Source organism: Lathyrus oleraceus, chromosome 4 (genome assembly GCF_024323335.1).
Source record: "Lathyrus oleraceus cultivar Zhongwan6 chromosome 4, CAAS_Psat_ZW6_1.0, whole genome shotgun sequence".
In the NCBI taxonomy this organism is placed as follows: Eukaryota; Viridiplantae; Streptophyta; class Magnoliopsida; order Fabales; family Fabaceae; genus Lathyrus; species Lathyrus oleraceus.
In genome coordinates, this window is record NC_066582.1 from 501068939 (window position 1) to 501087909 (window position 18971).

General features: G+C 35.0%; 2 protein-coding genes and 1 long non-coding RNA gene across 5 annotated transcripts; 1 reads left to right on the forward strand and 2 right to left on the reverse strand.

The window, feature by feature from the left end:
• Nucleotides 1-8957: 8957 nt before the first annotated feature.
• Nucleotides 8958-9644, reverse strand: LOC127076870 (uncharacterized). The gene is made up of 2 exons (XR_007786903.1): nt 9495-9644; nt 8958-9271 (listed from the first exon to the last, which is right to left on the reverse strand). It is a non-coding gene; the product is annotated as an uncharacterized LOC127076870 (long non-coding RNA).
• LOC127076869 (uncharacterized) lies at nt 9221-9971 on the forward strand. The gene is made up of 2 exons (XM_051018660.1): nt 9221-9373; nt 9515-9971. The coding sequence occupies exons 1-2, from the start codon at nt 9342-9344 to the stop codon at nt 9780-9782; spliced, it is 300 nt and encodes a 99-aa protein (XP_050874617.1). The 5' UTR covers nt 9221-9341; the 3' UTR covers nt 9783-9971.
• A 148-nt stretch (nt 9972-10119) lies between these two features.
• LOC127076868 (pentatricopeptide repeat-containing protein At5g02860) lies at nt 10120-15412 on the reverse strand. 3 transcript variants are annotated; one of them, XR_007786902.1, is made up of 3 exons: nt 12863-15412; nt 11351-11528; nt 10120-11264 (listed from the first exon to the last, which is right to left on the reverse strand). XR_007786902.1 is itself a non-coding variant. In XM_051018659.1 (2 exons), exon 1 carries the CDS (start codon nt 15327-15329, stop codon nt 12864-12866), a length of 2466 nt encoding a protein of 821 aa, XP_050874616.1. In that variant the 5' UTR covers nt 15330-15412; the 3' UTR covers nt 10120-11528; nt 12863. The 3 variants fall into 3 exon arrangements, 1 of the variants encoding a protein (XP_050874616.1); XR_007786901.1 differs by having other exon boundaries at nt 10120-11031; nt 11340-11528; XM_051018659.1 differs by having other exon boundaries at nt 10120-11528.
• Nucleotides 15413-18971: the final 3559 nt, after the last annotated feature.

Sequence of the window (18971 nt, forward strand, 5' to 3'; positions counted from 1 at the left end):
ATGGTAGTTTTGTTGTTTGTCTTATCGCTTTGGATTTCATTTACTTTCGTATATTGAGTCTCCTTCATAATTGCACATCCTCTCTGAATCAAGTTTTTGAAACTATTCGTTTTTAGCATGCATAAACCAATAGTTATGTTTGAACTTGATCATGATGCCTTTAGTCAATTGCATGAGTTAGTGGAATAAGAACTATGTGTTATTGATTCACGTTAGGTGCAAAGAAAAATCTTAAAGTATTTTAAAAACCATGAAAATTTGATATTTTGTGTACTTGATTCGAATCATGTACATATACTGACTCAAATCAAATTCCATATAGGCAAACCAAATTTTTCAAAGAATCGTTCGAATTAGAATATACACTTGATTCGAATAAAGCAACCTCGTGATTCAAATAATAATTTAAACTTGATTCGAATCAAAATGATTTGGGTCACCTCTGCTTGATTTGATTCGAATCAGACTTTACATCTGATTCAAACCAAGCTATTTTTTCACATTTCTCTTTTGCCTCTGCTTGAATTGATTCGAATTAAAATTTACACTTGCTTCAAATCACAGGGTTTCTGATTCGAATCAAACTTTATTCTTCATTCGAATCAACGGAGAAATGGGTCCAAATAAGTTTTCCTTCTTGTTCCAATTCACTTGCTCATTTGACTCAAATCATTAAATGCTTTTGATTTGAATCTAACTAACTTTTTTACATCCATATTCGTGCTTAGTCTCAAGCACATATAAAATCATTTTGTCATCACTTTTCAAGTGTGAATCTCATAATCAACATCATAATTTTCTGTGAAACCAACACCCTCTCACTTTTGAAATTTCAAAAACACTTGCAATCAGATTTCTTTCTTTTTCAACTTCAGTTTGATTTCATATCTTAATCATGAGATATTTTTGTAATTGATTGAAGGAGATGCCATATTGAAACTAATCGTTCTTGAAGATTTGGTTGATATTTTTAGGTAGCTTGCAAGATTGAGATTGTTGTCATTGGTGTTGACAAATTCCAGTGAAAAAAAGGAGGTTATTCTCTCCAGATTTCCTTAGTATTTACCGTGTGGAATACGAACAAGGCCGATTTCTTCTCAAATCTTTGGACAACTCATCACTCAAGGAATCAATAGAATCAAGGGACGATTGCTACACACGAAGGCTTGATGAAGATTGCTGATATTGGAATATACAAGAAGAGTCAATCGAGTAAAGATTAATAAGAGTTTTGCATTACATTGTATACAAGTCAAGATCTAGATAGGAGATTTTGTTTTTCTTCAGCACTATTATGGATTGGTTATTGTATGAACTCTTGCAATATTTGTCAAAATAAAAAGGAAAAATGCATGTTCCAATGGGAAACCATTGAATAGTGCACGTAGGCAAAGCAAGGACGAACGTCGAAGCACTATAAATCCCAGTGCACTCTCTATCCCCTACTCTTGCATTTAACTTTTGTAGGATTTTCATGCTCAGGTATTTTAATTTTAGCGTAGTTTATCGTTTATTCAATTGGTAGCGATTTATTACGTACGGTTAGGTTTTGTTAGAATTTATGCCTAATTTGAACTGGTGATTAAATTCTGAGAAACAATTTAGGTTAAGAAAGGTTTATTCACCCTCCCTCTAGAACGTTTTTCCACTTCCATATTCACACCCAAAATTGACATCAAAAGCTGGTCTTTTGATAGGTTCTAATCGACATCCAAAAGTTGTGAATATGGCAGACGATGACAAAAACCTATGGTGTGCCATTACTGAAGGATCAATTATCCGTACCGGTGATAATGATGTTGTTAAGCATCTTAAGGATTGGACAGGTGATGAGACCAAAAAGGCTTCATATGATTTGAAAGCGAGGAACATACTTATCTCCACTTTAAGTGTGAAAGTATTCTACTCAATTTCATATCATACGAGTGTTAAATGTATGTGTGACACTCTCCAAACTCTCTATGAGGAAACAAATGACATCAAGGATTCTAAAATGTATATGTCTATAGAGGAGTTTGAAATATTTTGTATGAAACCCGGAGAATCCATGGATTCCATGCAAACTAGATCTCCATTTAATAAACAAACTAAGCAACTTGGGTAAAACCTTTTCTAACAAAGATTGTACTAAAAAAATATTGAGATCTATGTGCAGGGAGTGGAATCCAAAGGTTACCGCTATAAAAGAATCTAATGATCTTAGTACTTTGGATATTACAAAACTGTTTAGAAAGTTAACTGATCATGAGAATGGACTGAAATGACTTGTCGGTAGCGAAAAAAAGTCGAAAAAGAAAGAGAAAGGTAAATAAGAGAAACAAGATATTTCTTTGAAAGATTTGTCATCTAAAAGGAAGAAAGTGATAGCAGTGACGAAGAAACTTCTAAACAAGAGGAGATAGGTTTATTCGTCAGATGCTATAATAGATACTTAAAAAGAAACAAGCTCAAGTATACCGACAAAGGACTAGTAAATTTCAGAAATAATCACCGGCCTAAGAAATAACACAAGAAAAAGGATGATGATATCACGTGTTACAAGTGCAAAAAATCAAGACATTATAGAACCACTTATCCAAGTCTCATAAAACATCATAAAAATAAAGATAAGGAATTCTACAAGATGAAAGGAAAAAGCTCCAAAGGTAGTATAACCTATATCGCACGGGGAGAAGAGGTCGAGATTTCATCCTTCGATTCTTGCTAAAGTTCAGATGACGAGTGTGCCTACTTCTGTTTGATGGCACATAAGAAAGGTGAAACTTCAAAGGTATATACTTCTGATTCCGATAATGAATATTCATATAATGAATTTCCGAAAGAGTTCAATGATATGTATGTGGATTCCATAAATGTGTTCAAGAAAATTTCTCTAAAAAATGATTTTAAAACTTAAAGAGGAGATAAATAATCTTATTTGTGCTTTGGACACTCTTAAGGAAGCGCATACATCTCTAGTTGATGAGCGTTCTAATATTTTGGATATTTTAGTTTGAAGGATAGAAAAAATAGAATGTGTTACTTGTCCATCTTCACTGTCTTATACTTGTTCTAGATCTTCAAGTGATAAACTCTCATGTCACTAGGAGAAATAGAAAAAACATTTCATCTAAAGTTATTTGTCATTATTGTGGTGATAAGGGTTACATTTGTACTCCTTGTCATGTTAGGAACGTTCAAGTTCCCAATGTTAAAATGATATGGACTCCTAAGTGTACCTCAACTAACCCTAAATGACCCACTAGTTAGGGACCTAAATGAACTATGTGGTTGTCGTAGTAAAGTCTTGCCTCCACAAAAAAATATAGTTTCTAGATAGTGGATGTTAAAGAAACATGACAAGAGATGTTTCCATGTTCTTCAAGTTCGATGAGAAGGAAAGCAGCCACATCACCTACGAGGATAATACGAAAGGTGGAATACTTGGTGAAGGTGTTATGGGAAATCCCTCAATAATTACCATTGAAAATGTGCTTTTAGCCAAAGGGTTTAAGCACAACTTACTTAACACCAGCCAATTATGTGACAAAGGGTATTCTGTAGTTTTTGATACTCTTAGTTGTGTAATTGAACATAAGGCAAGTAAAGACATTGTATTTAAGGGTTGTAGCATTATAATGTCTATATGCTTGATCTAGATGGCGTGTCAATGCATTCAACTAAGTGTTTTGTGGAAAAGAATGAAAATTCTTGGTTATGGCATAGATGCTTAAATCACATGCATTTCGACTTGTTGAATAAAATATAATCCAAGAATCTAGTGATTGGTCTTCCTAAAATAAAAATTTTAAAAGATAAATTATGTGATGCTTTCCAAATGGGAAAGCAAACGAGAGTGTCGTTTAAATCGAAAAAAGTTGTTTTTGACATCAAAATCTCTTAAGCTTCTCCATCAAGACTTGTTTGTCCCTTCGCAAACAAGAAGTTTATGAGGCAACTATTACAAGTTTGTGATTGTTGATGACTACTCTATATTCACTTGGACGTTATTTTTAACCTATAAGGATGAAAATTTTAAGGCTTTCGTGTTTTTGCTAAGCTTGTCCAAAATGTTTTTAGTTTAAAAATTATCATTCTCTGAAGTGATCATGGTGGTGAATTTGGTAACCATCAATTAATCGATTAATTTAAGTCTACCAATCGACTGGGACATGATGACAATCAATTGGCATGTCATAAAAAGCCATAAAACTTTTTCCTTTTTTGTGCAAACCTTTAACCTATAAATATAGGTCCCTTCTCACTTTCAATTTCATCCAGAAACATGATTTCATTTCTCACCTCTCACTCTTTCTCTAAAAATTATTTGTTTACTTTCTCTCATTAAAAGTTTAACCGAAGTGCTTTTCGAGAAAGTAATTTTGTGACTGAGGAAGCTGTAATTCTGGAAGGGTAGTTTTGCAAGTTCACCAAGGACGTTTTCTCTATACCTTGGTTAAACATTTTATCCACCTAGGGATTGTTTGTTTGGGTTAAAAGCTAAACCCGTAAAAAACTTAGGTTTGGGATTTGTGTGATCAAGTCTCTTGTTTAGGTTCGAGATCAGCTCGTGATAAAATCTCATAGGTTCTTGATTAGCCCGCGTTAAAACCAAGTTCAGGTTAAAGCTCATCCTAATGTTAGAAGCGTGTTTCAGTAAGAGATCAACCTGGTGGTAAAATCTCGCAGATTATTGGTTAGCCCGGTATAAAACTAATGTTTAGGTTTGAGAGCTCATCTCGATGTTAAAAGCTTCCAAGGTTTGTTTGAAGTTTAAAGACTAATCGCTTCAAGATTCTTGTGGAAAGAGACTAACCGCTTCAATCCTCCGTTTGAAAGGAATACTCACTGCTTCTTTCTCGCGTTTACTATTTGGTTGAAAGGTAGCCACAACCTTCATTTTTCCTTGTATAAGGGGTTTCGAGAGTTCAACCTACCAAAAACTCTTAAGCTTATTTGATACTCTTAAGATCAATTCTTGGGGTCATGACTAATTTGTTTTTTACTGAACTTGTATAATTCTTGGTGTTCCTCTCTTCCCTTAACTTTTTACAGTTCTGCATTTTATCTTCTACAATTTATTTTCCGCTACATAACTCTGGAACTTTTCTAAAAATGTTTTCTAACTCTGATTTTAATCCTAAAAGTTTTTCAAATCCAAGTCTCTCTGAAACACATAATTCACCTACATCTTGTGTGCAAAGTCACATGTCCAACAACTTTGTGTGATTCATATATAGAGAATTTGATAGATTTATAAACATTTGAGTAGAAATTAAGGTTTATTCTTGAGAAATTGAGTGACTATTTTCTCGTAACTCATTTGTAATCTCTTTTAAAAACTTTTAGAAGTTTGGTGAATTAAAGATATGATTTCTCTCCTAGATTAGTTTGATCGAACAAGGTAAATAATTTTCTGTGTTTTTATCTTTCATCTTCAATTGGATTGTTCTGTATTTGCCTTCATCCTTAAATGTTAATGTTTTTCTTGAGGCAATAGGTTTTGACTGTCGTTGTTCTTTTTCTCACACAACAAATTTCTTTGTGTGTTTAAAGTTATCAACAAATTCATTAAAGTTGTTAGAGTTTTCATAACAAGTGACACCTACCACATGGCAAAAGAGATTTTGTTTACTAGTGAACACCATGGGTTCTAAATGGCATGTCGAAAAGTTTTCTGTAGACATCGATTTTGTATTGTGGAAAGTGAAGATGCAAAAAATATTAATTCAAGAGAAGTGTATTGAAGCATCGAAGGGTGGAACATCGATGCCTTCACACAAAACACATCAATAGAGAAGACTGAGATGGTGGATAAACGAGGATTGTCATTGACTTGTGCCTCAGAATGAAGTTCTATGGTAAGTCTCTAGGGAGAAGACTACGACTTCGATATGGACAAAATTTGAATAATTGTTTATGACCAAGTCTATGTTTCACAAATTGTGTCTAAAATAACAACTCTACTCATTCTAAATGGTAGGGAAAATGCATATTGAAAACGTTGACAAAATTTCACAATATCATTGATGGTCTAAAGAATATTGAGGTGAAGATTGATGATGAGGACAAAACTCTACTCTTGTTAAGCTCATTACTAGATCCTTTGAGAACTTCAAGAATGTCTTTCTTTATAATAAGAAAGGTATTATTACTTTGGATAAATTCCATATGATTGTGAGCTTTGAAATTTTTTCAAAGGTGAAAGATTTAAAGATCTTGTACTTAAATAAGCTTATAATTTTCTTATATCTGGTTGCATATACCTTATCTTCATCATTGTATGCATTAAGCTTTACATTTGCTTCATATGGATTTGTGACTTGTTGCAATCATTCACTTCAAACATATTTAATAACTCCCTCACATACTTTCTCTTCATGCATTATTATGCCTTCCTTGACCTTCCTAAATCACATACCATAAAAATATGAGAGCTTACCAAAATTATTCATCTCAAACTCAACCTTCATTTTTCCATTTGGGTTCTCAATCGCAATTGAATGACTTTTAGTGATGAGAAAGTGACCCACCTGCAAACATATCATCATGATACTTGAATTTCAGAAACTTTACATGTAGACACCATACTCAATTGTGTGTTTTTTGAATTCTAACTTGATAAAAAAAGGGTCGATTCTCTTGTTCCAAGCTCTATGGGATTGCTTCAATTCATACAAAGCTTTGTGCAACTTGTACAACATGCACTCTTTTCCTCTCACTCAAATCCTAGTGGTTGGGTGACATAAATTATTTCTTTTATTGGACCATTTAAGAAACCGGACTTGACATCTTCGTGACATAAGACCCAATTCATGCTATTAGCAATTGCTACAACTAGTCTCAATGTCTCAAGTCTTTCCAAAGAGCAAACACCTCATTTTAGTAAATATCTTATCTCTACAAGCGGCCTCTAGCTATTAATCTTGCCTCATGTTTTGTAATTGTACCACATGGATTCATTTTGACCTTAAAGATCCACTTCACATCAATGAGTTTCTTCCTTTCAGGTAAATCAACAACCTTTCAAATGTGATTCTTCTCAATTGACTTGAATTATTCAATCATGACCTCTCTCCAAACTTTAATCTTCATTACCTCATCTTAGTTGATTGTCTTAACACCAACTAGCAGAGAAAAATGAACAAGTTCACCTTCATTACTGAGTGCACTAACGGGTAATAGTTCACAATATGCAAATCTATTAGGAACTTGCCTTATTTTTTGTGGCCTCATATATGTTTGAGCTTCTATTGGTCCATTATTGTTTAATTAAGTATTTTCATAACCATTTTCTTCATTTGACTCTTCACTTTGATCAGGTTCAAGGAAACCACGACTGATGTTACATTTGTTATCTAATGTATTATGTCAATTCCATGCTTCTAAATCATTGACAATCACAATTTTGCTAATGTGCACCTTTTGAGTCACATGATTGTACAAATTATAGGGTTTTTTTTGTACGATATCTTATAAACATCATGGTTTCACTTTTTCCATCCAACTTACTTCTTCTTTGATCAGGTATGTGTTTGGAACATAGTGATCCAATTAGTTTCAAATGTTTCACACTTATTTTTCTTCTACTCCAAGCTTTCCCGTGCATTTTCATCTTCAACTTCTTAGTGAAGCACTTGTTTATGATATATGCATATGTGTTGACTGCTCCTCCCCATAACTTATGAGGCATGGTCTTATATTTTAGCATGATTATGATCGTATCAATGATTTTGTTTCTTCTTTCTGCTAAACCATGTTGAGGAGTATAGGGTGAGATGACTTCATGATTTAAACTTTCACTGATGCAAAATGACTTAAATTCTTTTGAGGTGTACTCTCCGCCACCATCTAGCAGGCAAAATGAACAAGTTCACCTTCATTACGGAGTGCACTAACAGGTAATAGTTCACAATATGCAAATCTACTAGGAACTTGACTTATTTTATGTGGCGTCGCATATGTTTGAGCTTCTATTGGTCCATTATTATTTAATTAAGTATCTTCATAACCACTTTCTTCATTCGACTCTTCACTTTGATCAGGTTCAAGGAAACCATGATTGAGGTTACATTTGTTATCTAATGTATTATGCCAATTCCATGCTTCTAAATCATTGACAATCACATCTTTGTTGATGTGCACCTTTTGAGTCGCATGATTGTACAAATTCTAGCCTTTTTTTATGATATTCTATAAATATTATGGTTTCACTTTTTCCATCTAACTTACTTCTTCTTTGATCAAGTATGTGTTTGAAACATAGTGATCCAATCAATTTCAAATGTTTCACACTTGATTTTCTTCTACTCCAAGCTTCCCATGCATTTTCATCTTCAGCTTCTTAATGAAGCACTTGTTTATGATATATGCGTATGTCTTAATTGCTCCTCCCCATAACTTACGAGGCATGGTCTTATGTTTTAACATGATTATGATCGTATCAAATATTATTTTGTTTCTTCTTTCTACTAAACCATTATGTCGAGGAGTATAGGGTGAGATGACTTCTTGATTTAAACCTTCACTAATGCAAAATGACTCAAATTCTTGAGGTGTACTCTCCACCACCATCTGTCCTCCTAACCTTTATTACTTTCCACTCTGATTCTCAATTGAGGTCTTGAATTTCTTGAACACTTCAAGAGCCACACACTCCTATAATCAGTTAGAACTAGCCAACTTTTACATCTAATACTTTCAATAAAACATTTTAGTCAACCAAATTGCTTTATCATAGTAAACTAATAATTTTTTTGTTCAAAATTTATACACAAATAATAATATAAGACCATGGAATATGACATTAGAATAGAGCAAGCTAAATGCAATGTATCCAAAAGAAAGAATTAAGCTACATTTAATTGACTTATTAGTAGTTTGTCGAGGCAAAAGAAGAAAAAGATAAGATTACTTTCAGACTCTTTTCCATAATCCATGCATAGTATGGTGTTTATTGGCACACGCATTTCACTCGGTGACTGAAATGAAATATATATTCTTATAAACAAATAGTAAAATAATGAGCCAAGAAAACTGATGTACAACTTAAATAGACGTTAATACCCATATATATTTTTGGTAAGAAAACATACATTCGTTTGATCCATATTGAAATAGTTGCAGTGGGAAAAAAAGCAAGGGTTTATAATGATTTTCCTCAAAAGAACCTATCTGCATATTTTTGCTGCTTGCATTCTCATGTGCAAAAGAATTTATTCTCTCTACCTTTTGGATTCGTACTTGCAACACCTATATTGTCCATTACATTATAAATAACCATCACTGCACTCTGTGAATTAGCACACACAAAATAGTATTCAATATTTCATATCAACCAGCAGCTAGCTACTTATTGATTCATGGGCAGAACAAACACGTTGATGCATCTCCGGTAACTATTATTCTTAACTTAACAATAGTATTATAGTAATTAACTCATTCTTTTAATTAATTAACAATGAAATTAGTCGATATTAAAGTAACAAGAGTGTGAGTGAATGAATGAAACTTACTATTATATTGGATACTGCAGGAGGTCTGCTAAGGGAGCGGAGAGTACTGCCGGGCTCTGCAAATTGATCTTAGGAAGGGAAGCTGGGTCGCAGCACCGGGTTGATCAAAAGACAAAGAGTAGTAGTATAGGGAAGAAGGCAGCAGTGGATTCATCGCCGTCATATTCATGCTGCTGGGTTCCGCACCCGAGGACTGGAATTTACTTCCCTGTTGGCCATGACTGGGTAATGGAAGATGTTCCTGAAGGCGCTGCCACGTTCTCTGAGACCTGTTGCTTCAGAAATTAAAAACCATGTTCATTAATCCATGCTACTGTTAAACTAGCTAGCTACTGTTAAACTAGCTAGCTACTGTGGAGGAGTGGATTGACAACAATCACAATCCCATACTCCTTATTGCCATATATATGCATCCACTCAATGTAATATTAGACCTCCATCTCACCAGAAAATAAATACACCACTATTACTATGTTACATATGTAGTGCTTTCGTCCCTACCATCTACCACCAAGCATCTAATAACAAATTGGTTCCAATTTCTTTCATAAAAAAGAATAAAATGATTCCAAAATGAAAATACAGTGTTAAATCATAATAAACTTCCACAATAAAGTGTCACTTAATTTCTGCACCAAGAGATCAATCCATAAAATGAAAAAGTACTTTGCTTTTTAAAGGACAAGACAAATGTACTTTGCTAACAAAAAGATAAGTGATTCCAGAAGGCTAAAGCTAAGTCTGAACCAAACAAAAAACAACTGTACCAAAAAAAAGAAAAAAAGAAGGCTAAAATCCAAGTGAGGTATCAAACTGAACAAATTAAATCAAGGAGGAGATATAATTTTGCAATTTTTGTTGGGTATTGAAATAAATGGAAATAATTCACGGGAGGGGCCTTAGATGTATAATTTATGTGAACTTTTAAAATGGTGAGGCCATAAAATTAGTGGAGACAAATTAGTTGATGAAACCAATATACACAATTTTTGTTTGGTGTAAAACTAGAGGGAATACCATAGAAATAGTTTGTTGACTAATATATTTGTTTTTGGAGCACGATTGAGGTCGAAAGAAATGGCTTTAGTGGAATGTAATCGATAGATTTAGTGGAAAATATTGGAATTAGAAGTAAAAACTCCCTCTCTATCCTGTTGAGAAGTTCAATATTAGGGACGAGTTCAATTCTACTCAAACCTGCACCATTTTAAAATTTGGAAATGTGTTGAAAGCATATTCAGTTAATGAGCACTGTAAAACTAGAAGATTTCAGCCATTTTCAAAGATACAGATTATTACTTGCAGGCATAAGTCCATAGTTTTATCTGTATGATCAACCACGAAAACATAACATATCATTTTCTAATGATTGCATAAGAAACATTAATCAAACTAAAAAACAAAAGTTCAGTAAGAGATAGTGCACTGCTTCTTCCATTACCTCCACTGATTTGTAGGAATTTGATTTGTGCAAAAAACCAAAAATATGCAGTCACTCCAAGATCTTAGATACATCTGCAAAACATGCCATCTATATCTACAAAATATGTATAAAACAGAATGTTAACGCCAATTGAAGATAAACAAAAGAAAATTTAAAAAACAAACAGGATATAACACACCAGGACATATGGAGAAAGAGAAGTGCTTAAAAAGAAGATAGAAAGTGTTCGCATTGTAACATTCCAAACAGTGATGCATTGAGATATTCAAGAGACTTTTTCATTTTTTTGAGAATGCAAATCAAAGGCACCAATAAATATTATAGACCTGAAAAAAATACAGCTAAACTGCTAAAACAATTATGTGTGACAACTGTTTCAAAGCATATGAAAAGTAAATTACAAAGTTGTCACCATCTTGGATTCTTGGGGAATTGATCCACATAGAAGAGGCGGCGGCAAATATCAGCATCTTAGAAAAATAAATTTTAATCCACCTGTGAAGCCTAATTGTTGAGAATACTCAAGGATAAATCTTCAAGTTCATGTTCCTCTGAAAACAAGTGTCCAACTTATCACAGATGATTTGCAACTATAAAAAAAGACAGTAGCATTGGAAAAAAAAATTCGTTAGCAAAGGCATGCACAACAAACATCCAGAGGCATAATGCTGCATTACTAACTTCAAAGGTAGACTTTATTCAACACAAGCAAGTTTTGTCTCATTAATACTACTTTTCCCTCTTTTATGCCAAATCGCTTAAATCAAACTAGACAAATAAAACCTGCATAGTTTTCTTATTAGAAATAGGTAAGATAGATGAATCAGGTAATTAAACAGGAATAATTGTTGGTTTCACGTAGTTCCATTAATTGTGAATTTCCAAGAGTTACAAGAGAGAAAAACATGACATTAGTAACTATAAAACAGAGCTTGACAACATAAAACTAGGAAGTAGTAACCACAAAACAGTGCTTGATATAAGATGCATTCTTTGAGTTTTAAATGACAAACATAAACTTCAGTCAAACATCAATTATACCTGCAGGAATAATCTTTAATAAAGCTCCTAAAACAAAAGCCTAATAATTCATATAAATCATTACCGATACACTACATGACAATTCAAATCATAACAACAGGTTTTGCTGCACATGTTTTTTTCTCTAGATAGCATTGCTATATCATCTACATGGTATTGATATTCAGCACCAACCCCTCCCCCTTCCTTTCTGGTTTCTTATTTCCCATCTTTATTTATGTCAACCGGACCAGCAAGCTTCGACGAGCAGACATACTGTTACCTTTTTTCTTCAAATAAACTGCAGTAAAGGGAGTAGTGACACCCCGCCCTTCACTACTACATTGGGTGAACCACCAAACTCTATACCCAAATATTATACATATAACATAATATTACAAATTCTCAAAAACTGAAGCAAGTCACTCACCAACTCATGGCAATCTATGAAGCACGGAACCCTCTAGGAGTAGGCATGCCGCGGTATCCGAGACGCGTTGGTGTCCGACACTTGTATGACATCCATACGACACGTGTCGGAAAAATCAAACAAGTGCCGGAAAAGTCAGACAAGTGTCCTCCAAAAAAATAGTTATTTTCTTTGATTCGACACTCCTTAAATCGGTGTCACGACACTCATATGACACTCATACAACACGTGTCTAACAATTCATACGAGTGTTTTATAAAAAAAGTGTTTTTTTCTTTATTTCAACACACTTTATACATTTTTTGATCAAATCTCCTACAAATCAAAAATGATTAAACATATACTAAAGCAATGTTATTAATGAAGAATCAAAGACGTTAATTTTGATTAATATATACTCTTTAAATAATAGATGGAAAAATGAAACTCAAATACTATCATATATGTAGCGGTGTCGGTGTCCTATATTTTTACATTATCGGTGTCGGAGTGTCCGTGTCCGTATCCGTGTCGTGTCCCGGTGTCCGTGTCGGAGTCTGTGTTTCATAGATGGCAATTCCCTTGCCATTCTTGCCATTCTCTCTAGTAACCTACTTTTCTCATCCTTGGAAACATGTGGGTCAATATTACCAAGGTTTTTCACAAAACTGTTTGCCTCTTCTTGTCGATTATGCTTGCAATACCAGTCAACAATGGAGTTATAAGTATTCTGGTCTGGCCTACATCCCTTCTTGATCATGTATCGAATAACATCAATAGCCTCAACAAACATTGAGTCAGCGGCATAAGTTGCAACAAATGTGTTGTAAGTTACAACATTTGGAACAAGTGCAGAATCTTTCATTTCGGAAAATATCCTCAAAGCCTCCTTCATCCTACCACTTCTGCAATATGCGTAGATAACAGTATTATATGAAATCTTATCTGGTTTCATACCTTTTTTCAGAACTTCCCTTAAGATTTCTTCTGATTTTTGGAACTTCTCCGAACGGCTGTACATATACATCAAGCTATTATATGTGGTCAAATTTGGAGTAAAACCATTCTTGTGCATGAAGTCCAAAATCTCATTGGCCTTGGACACCACCTGCTTCCTCCCATATATTGAAATCATTGAATTCAGAGTAGTAAGGCCAGGTGTAATTCCTCTTTTCCTTAATTCAGAAAAAGCGCGTTCTGTTTCCATTAGGAGTTCAGTCTTGCTACTTACTAGAACAAGTGTCTTCAACAGAACAGGATGTGGTTCAATAGAGTCAGAGTAAATCTCCTCAGCAAATGCTTTCATCTTTTCAATCTCCTTACCATTGGCATAGGCATGAAGCAGAGAAGAGTACGTCAGTTCATTAGGTTTACACCGACCATCCTTCATTTCAGCAATAATTTTCTCTGATTGTTCCCAAAACCCACCTCGAGCCAAGGCGGCTAAAACAGCATTATAGGTAGAGAGATCAGGAGACACTCCAGCAACCAGCATGCTTTTATAAACAGCCATTGCTTGATCGAATGAACGACATCTACTATACGCACTAATTAAAGTGTTGAAGGTGTCCCTCTCAGGCACAAACCCCGACCTCTTCATCTCTTTAAACACTCCTGCTACTTCAGAGTCCATTTGATTCTGTCCAAACACAGCCAAGAGTGTGTTCCAAGTAACAATATCAGGAGAACACCCACACTCCTTGATATCCTCAAAAACCTTCATCATTTCCACAAATTTTCCACGATTACCATGTATCTTGATAAGAGCATTAAAGGTGTAAATATTAGGTTTGCATCCCGCCGCTTTCATTTCATCATATACTTCAAAAGCAAACTCATCTTTCCCAGCTCTCTCAAACCCCGAGAAAAGTGTGGTGTAGGTAAAAACATCCGGCTTAATCCCTTTCTCCACCATTTGAATTTTAAGCTGCAATGCTTCCTCTAACAAACCACCTCTAACATAAGCAAATATCATCGAATTATAAGTAATAATGGATGCAGAGAAGCCATTAATTTCCATATCTTTAAGCACCTGCAAAGCCTCCTCGGGGCGTCTAGACTTTGCAAAAACATCTAACAATGCATTATATGTAACCCTGTCAGGAGTAAAACCCGCCATCTTAATATCATCAAACACATTAACAGCTTCATCATATAGAGAACCACGACTACAACAAGTGATAAGGGTATTGTAAGTATACAAATCAGGAGCAACTCCATTCATTTTCATAGAATATACAAGAGACTTAACACGAGACCAAGGCATACCCATTTTTCCATAAACATTCAACATGGAATTATAAGTAATGAGAGTAGGGCTACAACCATCTCTTTGCATCTTATTGAACACAGAAACAGCGTCATTGTATCTACCCTTACTAGCATAAGCAGTTATCAAACAAGTATAAGCATAAACATCAATCTCAAATCCATCATTTTCAAGAGTTCGAAGCAAAGACGCCGCGGATGAAGCCCGACCTGCTTTGCCGAGAATGTTAACTATGACAGCAATTGCAGAACCGGTTAAAAGATTAGCACAACCTTGCTGGTTGCGAACCCAGTCAAAAACGGCAAAAGCAAGTTCGGATTCTCTTCGAAACCCTAAAGCTTTGATTATGGCGAGAATATCACGAGATAAACTAGTGGGATGTGGATGTGGTTGGGTGAAAAGGGGGCCTAGAATATTGTCGAGTTGAATGCAATCAGCGGGAGAGTGAAGTAAGGTGTCGAGAATATGCTGACCTGAAGAAGAAAGATGGTGGTTGAACCATGGCTTGCCGTAGTTGGGGTCGGAGGAGGAATTACCGATGGACATACGGTTTCGGGAGTGTGAGGTGGAATTGAAGTCATGGATGACAAGAGTAGTTACTGAGAAGGGTTTGGAAGTAGAAGCGGAGGCGGAGGCGGAAGGCGGCGGGTTTGGGAGTAGTAATGGAAGAGATAGGTTTCCTACCATTTCCATGCTCTGTTTCTTCTTCTTCTTTTCGAATGCGGGAACAAAACAACTGTTTGATTTTTTTATTATTATTGTAACGATAACTTTGAACCAGAAAAATACTGAAATGGTAAAGAAATTTAGAATTTTTTAATGGACTATATTATGTTACTTAAACAACATCAAATTAAACTAATTAAAATGTCTTTAAATTTTAGAGATGTATTTTTCAACACAATCAAATATAAGTTAAAATTAAAATATTTTAGAGATGCATCTTCAAAATCATTTTAGAGATATAACTTCAAAATATATTAAAATTTAAATCACATCAGAATCCTTTTTCATTCTCATTTCTAAAAATGCTCAACACTCTTCAAATTTTCTCAAAAAAAAATTCATCACCAAGTCCAAAATCAAACCATTAATCTTAAAGGATCTTAATCAACATCATCCAACATTGAAGTAAAAAAAATTATAAGTTTTGATGTTTTGATAAGTTTTTTTAGTTTTTGTTAAATGAGCAAAAAATGATGATTGAGATATCAAATGAATAGGAAATGCAAGAATGTTACTTTATACATGACGTAAAAAACATTTGTTTGTTGAAAATCACGATCAAACCATATATTTTGAGGTTTACATTTTTGCATTATCCTCATTGATGAACTGAAGAGTTGCAAAAAATTTCGGAGATGTATCTCTAGAATTTTTCAATGTTCGGTTTCATATTACCAGGAGATGCATCTCCGTAAAATAACAGATTTTTTTCTTGTTTGTAGTGTTGCTTACTTCCACAAATTGTCTGGTTTACTTTAACTTACAGGCGTAATGGCCAATAGACACGATAGACTAAGGCACGAGAATATTGCACAACATGCATCAGTGTGTCGAGAGAAGAGTCAGGTTTCAGAGGCTCATGTTCACTCTAGCCATACAAAGACTGTTGAGAAAATTTAATAATCTGCACGTTTGAGTTGTCCTAGTTTTTAGGAGTATCAGTAAGTTTGTTTCAGTTTACCTAGTCAATAGGAGTTTATTTTTGAATATGTTAGATAGTGCCTATTTTCATGGTACCTTTAGTTATGTATTTGCCTATTTATAGGCGGTTAAGTTTATCAATGAAATATGCCAGAAAATTATATTCAGTCACTTGTTGTTAACAGTGGTATCTAGAGCTGGTTTTACGTGAGAGGGACTGCAAATTGAGAAAAAAAATACTGTGAGGGAGAGAAACAGGAAAAATAGTAGTTTTTTTCTGCACACATGGCTTCTGAAAATGGCTTTGTGCAAGCATCTATTCCACACTTTGATGGTCACTATGACCATTGGAGCATGCTCATGGAGAACTTCTTGAGGTCCAAAGAATATTGGACGGTTGTTGTTTCTGGAGTAGCAGAAACAGCAGCAGGTGTTACGCCTGTTTCTGGAGTAGTAGAAACAGCAGCAGGTGTTACGCCGACATATGCGCAAAAGACAGAGCTTGAAGGGCTGAAGTTAAAGGACCTTAAAGCAAAAAATTATCTCTTCCAAGCTATTGATCGCTCAATTTTGGAAACCATTCTGTGCAAGGATACCGCAAAGCATATTTGGGATTCCATGAAGAAGAAATACCAAGGTACAACAAGAACAAAGAGGCAGCAACTTCAAGCACTTCGTTCAGAGTTCGAATTACTTCGAATGAAATCAGGAGAGTCAGTTACCAACTACCTTTCAAGAATGATGGCTATTGTTAACAAGATGCGGATTCATGGAGACAAGACAACAGATGTCACCGTTGTTGAGAAGATTCTTCGATCCTTGACACCAAAATTTAATTTTGTTGTCTGTTCGATAGAAGAAGCTAATGATGTTGATGAACTTTCAATTGATGAATTGCAAAGTTCCTTGTTGGTTCATGAACAAAAAATTAACCAACAGGAAAAAGAAGAGCAAGCATTGAAGACCTTATCAGAAAATCACTTCATACCTAGTAGAGCCGATAGAGGACGGGGAAGAGGTAGAGGTCGAAATAGAGGAGTCAGAAACAACAATGATCATGGGAACCAACAGCAAAATCATCATCAAGAGAGTCAATTTCAAGGAAGAGGCAGAGGACGCGGAGGCCACCACTCAATAACTTATCGATCAAAGTCAGCAGACAAGTCCAATGTTGAATGTTTCAGATGTCATAGGTATGGTCATTATAAATCAGAATGCCAAACTGATTTGAATAAACGAAGTGGAGATCAAACTAACTTTGCAGAAAAGGAAGAAGAGGTGTCTCTTTTGATGGTGTGTCACGTGAAGGAAGAAACTCAACAAAACATGTGGTATTTAGACACTGGCTGCAGCAACCACATGTGTGGAGAGCAGGAGGCATTTTCTGACTTTGATGAATCCTTCGCAGCTCTGTTAAGTTTGGTGACAACTCCAAAATTTCGGTTATGGGAAAAGGAAAGGTAACAATCCAAACCAAAGGAAATTCCACCCACACTATCACTAATGTTCTTTTTGTGCCTGATTTAAAAACCAACTTGCTTAGTGTGGGTCAGTTACAAGAAAAAGGATACGAGACTTTTATCAAAGATGGAGTATGTCAGATTCAAGATGCAAAGTTGGGCTTAATTGCTCAAGTTAACATGACGGCGAATCGTATGTTCCCACTTTATCTCCACAACACAGCTCATTCGTGCCTCTCGACAAAATTAGAAGATGAGGCATGGCTATGGCACTTTCGCTATGGGCATCTAAATTTTGGCGGATTGAAAACACTACAACAAAAAGGCATGGTGACGGGGCTTCCTCAAATTACAGCTTCTTCTCAAGTTTGTGAAGAATGTGTTGTTAGCAAACAACACCGTAAGCAATTCCCACAAGGAAAATCTTGGAGAGCGAAGAAAACATTGGAGCTTGTTCATTCCGATATTTGTGGGCCAATAACACCACATTCTAGTGGAGGTAAAAGATATATAATTAGTTTCATTGATGATTATAGTCGTAGGATTTGGGTTTATTTTTTGCAAGAAAAATCTGAAGCCTTTGTAGCTTTTAAAAGCTATAAAGCGCTTGTTGAGAAAGAAGTTGGCAACCCAATAAAAGTTCTTCGCACGGGTCGTGGCGGAGAATATAACTCACATGAATTTGCAAATTTTTGTGAGAACCATGGAATCAAGAGACAACTTACAGCAACTTATACACCGCAACAAAATGGTGTATGCGAGAGGAAGAACCGCACTATTATGAATATGGTGCGTAGCCTTTTGACAACAAGTGGCATTCCAAAAAGTTTCTGGCCCGAAGCAGTTAATTGGAGCACTCATTTATTGAACAGAAGTCCTACACTTGCTGTTAAAAATCTGACACCAGAGGAAGCATGGAGCGGAAGGAAACCTACTGTAGATTATTTTCGAATTTTTGGGTGTATTGCCTATGCCCATATTCCAGACGAGAAGAGGAGGAAGTTAGACAACAAGGGAGAAAAATGTATTTTTCTTGGTGTTAGTGATAAGTCAAAAGCTTATAAACTATACAATCCGAGCACCATGAAAATTGTCATCAGCCGTGATTTGGTATTTGATGAAAAATGCACCTGGTCATGGAATCAAAATGGTGTTAAAGAAAGTATTCTAGCTGATTTTGATGATGAGGAGAAAGTGCAGCAGCCTATGGAAAAAGAGCAAGAAGATG

What these genes read in the sequence shown, in the direction of transcription:
- LOC127076869 (XM_051018660.1), top strand. Translation starts at nt 9,342, where the DNA reads ATGGGCAGAACAAACACGTTGATGCATCTCCG. An exon ending in AACACGTTGATGCATCTCCG is followed by an intron (nt 9,374 to 9,514) that starts GTAACTATTATT and finishes TGGATACTGCAG; the next exon opens with GAGGTCTGCTAAGGGAGCGG.
- LOC127076868 (XM_051018659.1), bottom strand. Translation starts at nt 15,329, where the DNA reads ATGGAAATGGTAGGAAACCTATCTCTTCCATTACTACTCCCAAACCCG.